At 35.3% G+C, this 6,060-nt stretch overlaps 1 protein-coding gene across 1 annotated transcript; it reads right to left on the bottom strand.

The window, feature by feature from the left end:
- Positions 1-1,007: 1,007 nt before the first annotated feature.
- On the bottom strand, positions 1,008-1,163 carry LOC308421047 (large ribosomal subunit protein eL39-like; the record flags this gene model as incomplete). Its single annotated transcript, XM_080917338.1, has 1 exon — positions 1,008-1,163. The coding sequence occupies one exon, from the start codon at positions 1,161-1,163 to the stop codon at positions 1,008-1,010; it is 156 nt and encodes a 51-aa protein (XP_080773464.1).
- Between the last annotated feature and the right edge of the window lie 4,897 nt (positions 1,164-6,060).

Genomic DNA, 6,060 nt, shown 5'->3' with positions numbered 1-6,060 from the left:
TAAAGTAAATTGAAAATTCACAATTTTCATATTACCAAACAAAAATTTAGGCGACATTGGATGATTTCTTGAGTCTCTTAGCAGAAACATTAAGTGCTAAATGATAGGGGTGGATGCTTGCTTACAAAAAAGAAAAAAGAGCGAAAATGCAAATGTGCAGTATTTATATAAGCCATTCAACTCTAGACCTTATGCCCTTGCTGTTTCTCATTTTTATGGTATAGAGTGAAAGGATATCTTCAGCAAAGTTGAGAGCAGCATGTAATGGACTCAAAAACACTTGAGAGAATCCTCTCCATTTTCTCTCTTTTTACTTTCTTTAATGTAATGAGAAAAAAATCCGTATTTTACATTTCTTTAGGGAATATCAATAGGCTTAAGGAAGTAGGGTTGTGAATGTACAGAAAATAAGACTGATGTCTCCTCTCTGTTTAGATGCCTCCTTGGCTTGCAAATCTTAGCCAGCTTTATGTTACTTTTGGAAATAAATGTGGAGTTGATTTGTATGTGCATATGTCCAGTCCCTCTGGAGACTTTTGCCAAGAACATCACAGCCTTGCAGGTTTTTTTCTGAGTCTCACATCACTGGACAGGTTCATCTGCATCTGCCAGGAATGTCAGTTGCAAGGGGAGTTGGATTATGTTTCTGTGCCTCTGGAGAAGAGAACAAAACTCTCTCTTGTCAGCCACTTTAAAGGGCATCACTTTTGCAAGATATAACAATTGAAGAAGACTTTCTCACTGAGGAAGCAATTTGCCCCAAACTTCATCAAATGAATATAATGAAGTATCATGAGGTTTATCAATTTTTATTAATGATACACCAATATTAGAGTCTAAAACCATAGTCAAATGAGATTTTTTGAAGGTTCATAATTTTATTACTGGACAAACATCCCAATTTAGACACGAACATGTCTTAAGGTTAAAATGTTAAAATGCATCTGGTAGGACTGATCGATGACCACCGTTCAACATAAGCCCTCAGTCCTGCCATGTGTGACTCCTCACAGGCCCAGCTTCGTTCTCCTCCAGTGTCTTTTCTTAGAGTTGCACCCGAGTTTGTTACCAGTTTTCATCTGAATCCATTGAGGAATAGGACGATGTTGCTTTTGTTTCTTGGCCAGGAATCGCTTGATTCTGAAAGTCTTGTGGGACGACATGCAGAGAGGTTGTGTCAGGTGTAGCACACACGATGGCAGAGGAAAGAGAAACAAAATGATATCTTTAATACTGTTTCTTAATATAATTTTGTTAACAGAGTGGGAGAGAGTTGGCACAGTCTGCTGTCTTAATACACTAAGCATATCCAGTTTCACCTTACCTGTCCAATTTACAAACCGGATTCAAGCCTTTATTGTATATACTAAATCTAGGTCAGATTTTTATTTTATTTTTGTTTTATTGTATATTTTATGTATTTAAGTTTGAATGGTATTCCCTTTTTGAGTTTCCCACCCCTTTCATGCCCCCTCCTACTGTTTCTATGAGGATGCTTTCCCTTCCATAATTCCACTCCCATTTTACCCCCTGAACATTCCCTTACACTAGGGAAACAAGTCTTTACAGGACCAAGTGCTTCTCCTTTTATTGAGGCCAGACTATACCATCCTCTGCTACAGGTGCAGCTGGATCCTTGTGTCCCTGGTTTAGTCCCTGAGAGCACAGATGGGTCTGGTTGGTTGATATTGTTGTTCTTCCTTTGGCTTGAAAACTTTTCAGTTCCTTCAGTTCTTACTCTAATTCTTCCACTGGGGTCCTGGTGATTAGCTTCATGGATAGTTGCAAAAATACTCATCTGTATCCATAAGGCTCTGGCAGAGACTCTCAGTAGACATCAATATCAGGCTCCTATCAGAAAGCACTTCCTGGCATCAGTAATCTTGATTGGGTTTGGTGACTGCATATGAGATGGATTCCCAGGTGGATCATTCTTTGAATTTTGTTCAGAATCTGCTCCATTCTTTGACCCTGCATTTCCTTCCATGAAGAATTTGTTTCTCCAACTAACATGGACTGAAGCATCCACAATTTGGTATGCCTTCTTTTTGAGTTTCATATTGTCTGTGAATTGTTTCTTGGGTATTTCAAGCATTGGTGCTAATACCCGTTGGTCAGTGTGTGTTCTTTTGTGACAGTTTTACCGCCCTTAGCATTATATTTCTCTAGTTTCATACATTTGACTAAGAATTCCATGAAGTCATTGTTTTTAATAACTGAGTAGTACTCAATTGTGTAAATGTACCACAGTCTCTGTATCCATTACTGTGTTGAAGGACATCTGATTGTTTTCCAGCTTCTGGCTATTATAAATAAGGCTGCTATGAACATATTTGAGCATGTGTCCTTGTTATGTGTTGGGGGATCATTTGGGTATATTCCCAGGAGTGGTATAACTGTGCTTCAGGGAGAACTATGTATAATTTTTTGAGGAACCACCAGACTGATATTCAGAGTGTTCATACCATTTTGCAATTCTACCAACAATGAACATTGATCTTTTTATATTATCACCATCTATGCCTACGTGTTCAAGGCTCATCCTCACTTTTTCTTCTGTTATTTTCAGTGTACCTAGTTTTCTTTGGAGGTCCTTGATCTACTTCAACTTGAGATTTGTAGAAGGAGATAAGAATGGAATAGTTGCATTCTTATATATGCTGACCTCCAGTTGAAGCAGCACTATTTGTTGAAAATGTCTCTTTTTCATTGGATGGATTTTGCTCTTTTGTCAAAGAGCAAGTGACCATAGATATTTGGGTTCATTTCTGTGTCTTCAGTTCTATTCCATTAATTTGTACTAATACCATGAAATTTTTGTCACTGTTAGTATGAAATACAGCTTGAGATCAGAAATGGTCATTCCCTCAGTAGTATTTTTATGGTTGAGAATAGTTTTCACTATTGTGTGTTTTTCTGTTATTCCAAATGAATTTGCAAAATGTTCTTTCTAACTCTATGAAGAACTGAGTTGGAATTATTATGGGGATTGCATTGAATATGCAGGTTTTTTGACAAGATGACCATTTTTTTATATTAATCCTACCAACCCATTAGCTTGTGAGCTCTTTCCATTTTCAGAGATGTTCTTTGCTTTCTTTCTTCAGAGACTTGAAATTCTTGTCATACAGATCTTTCACTTCCTTGGTTGAGTCACATGAAGGTATTTTATATTATTTGTATCTATTATGAAGGGTGTCCAAGAACACACAAAATTAATCAATCACTGTGATAAAGTATACTTCATCCCCAGGAATAAAGGAATTGTTCAATATAAGGAAGTCCATCAATGTAATATATTACAAAAACAAACTCAAAGAAAAAAGTTGATAATTTTATTAGATTCTGAGAAAACATTTGACAATATTCAACATCTCTTCATGATACAAGTCTTGGAAAGATCAGATATCCGATCCCCACACCTGAACATAGTAAATGCTATATATAGTAAACCAGTTTACCAACTTAAATGAACTGGAACAATTCTAATATAATCAGGGACTAGACTAGATCAATGACTTTTTAACTTTTGATGTTTAGTTTTCTAATATATGGAATATTCTAATTATTAGTTCCAAATAGACTATCCAGGGATGAGAAAGCATGCTTTAACAATGATTATGCATTTTAGAAAAAAAAAAAGACGCTTATTTGGGAAAGATTGGAGGTAAAAAAAAGAGATGGAGAGATATAATGTAATTGTACTAACCCCAACAAATAAAATATATAATAATTAAAACCAAACTAGTACATTTACAAATGATCATGATAGTTTAGATTTAATAATGATGTGCATATTTTTACCTCTAGTGACAATATTTATTAAACTGTTCCATGAAAATAATCAGTAATTATTTCAGATCATAATATAACAAATATGTAGATTAGCTGGAGAATTGCATATGGCATTTACTCACTGATAAGCAGGCACTACCAAAAAAAGCTCGGAATACCCAAGAAAAAATTCACAGAAACTATGAAGCTCAAAGAAAAGGAAGGCCAGAATGTGGATACCTCAGTCCTTCTTAGGAGGGAGAAGAAAACACTCATGTGAAGAAATAAAGGAAAAAATAGAGGACCAGGAATTGGAGAAAAGATCAAGCAGAAACTGCCTCATCTGAGGATTCATTTCATATGCAACCTCTAAACCTACACACTATTGCTTATGCCAAGTAGAGTTTACTGGCAGGAACCTGGTATGGATTCCTCCTCAGAGGCTCTGCCAGAGTCATACTGATACAAAGAAGGATGCTTGCAGCTATTCATCGAACTGAACACTGGGACCTCAAAGAAGGAGCTAGAGAAAGGACTAAAAGGGTTGAAAGGTTCTGCAACCCCATGGATAGAACAAAATTATCAACTAACCAAACCCACCACAGCTATTAGGGACTAAAACATCAAGCAACGATTTCGCCTGGAGAGACCCATGGCTCCAGGTACATATGCCTCAGAGGATAGCATTTTGTGGCATCAAATGGAGGAGAGGCTTTTGGTCCAGTGAAGGCTCATTTTCCCAATGCAGGGGAATAGCAAGGCGCTGAGGTGAGAGAGAGAAGTTGGGAGAGTGAGCAGCTTCATGGAAGCAATAGGAGAAGATGGGGGGAAAAAGATAACATCTGAAATGTAAATACAGAGAATATCCAGATAAAATGTGAAAAAAAAACTGGAGGGGTGAAATTGGCAGGATAAAATTATACATTAATGATAAATACACTGGGTTACACAGACTAGAAGAAACATAGTTAATGATATATTCATGAAATATAGTTAAAGGAAGGGACAGATGTGACATTTCCCTAGTGGTAACATTAAAATGCATTATCACAATGAGAGATGAACCTTTATAAACATATAAAACACTATATGACCATCTCTTAAAATTTTGATGAAGAAAAATAAATTTCTTACATGCAAAAACTTATAATTAATCAAACTAATTGTAGGAAAGTTCTTTGAATTATGGAAGAAATTGTTTTTTAAGACATGTTATTTTATAATATATACTTATATAAATTGCTTAATATTAACTAAGTGTAGTCTGTAAATCACTTATAAGTTTATAATTGTCTGAATTTAAAAATAATGAAATTTCATATTCTAGCATAACTAAAGATTACATAAATAAGGAAAAATTGCAAGTAGAAAAGAAAAAGAACCAGTTTCTGATAAATGAGAAGAAATTTCAAAGTTGAAGCTATACAAATTCTTAAATATTGTTCAATTAAAGCAACGAGTCAGAAAATGATTTCCTAACATGTATAAAAAAATTATGCTATTGAATTTTATCATTGTCTATTGTTGACTTTGTTTTTTTTTTTATTATTGATTATTTTATTTATTTACATCTGAAATGTCCCCCATTGATTTTTTTAAAATTACTTTTAGGATAATACAATAATGTGGCCTTAGAAAAATAAATTACTCTTCAATTGTCCATTCCAATAGTCTTCAAGTCTTCCTGAGCATGAAATGAATCAATATTATTGTCCCTTCTAACAAAAGCAGAGCACATAGCACCTACTTTGGGGATGCTTAAGGGAAATCTGTGAATATGTGTAGAGAAATGGCATTAGGTGACTGATCCTAGTTGTTAGGTGAGAGGCCAGATGAGATATTTATGACTCTCAGCAAACAGACACTAAGAAGGCAAGAAGGCACACTTTCTCAATCAGAGAATCCTAATATCCTGCCATCTGAGGAGATGGCCTTCATAATTCTTTTCTCATGAGAAAGTAACTGTGTTTATGGTTTAAATAAAGAACACCTCAAAGAGTTGAACTGCAGACTGATCTCTCAGTCTTCTAGGAGGCTAGGGTGACTTCAAATCAGGATAAGTTATTGCTAGGGAAACAGTACCTAGTGAGACCTAGAAATGGTGGGAAATCTTCATTCTGTTTTGCCTTTAAAAGAAGCTGAAACTTTCAGTAAACAGTGCACTGGTTGACTTGGCTGTATACTTAATGTTCCCAGGTTAATTTACCTCTAGCCTTTTGTTCCCTATGCACTAGATATTGACATATGTGTGTTAGGAATAATGATGAGACAGCAGGTTATAGAAAG

The sequence above is a fragment of the Micromys minutus genome, assembly GCF_963924665.1.
Source record: "Micromys minutus genome assembly, chromosome: 5".
Classification (NCBI taxonomy): domain Eukaryota; kingdom Metazoa; phylum Chordata; class Mammalia; order Rodentia; family Muridae; genus Micromys; species Micromys minutus.
This window is presented reverse-complemented; position numbering and strand designations above follow the sequence as displayed.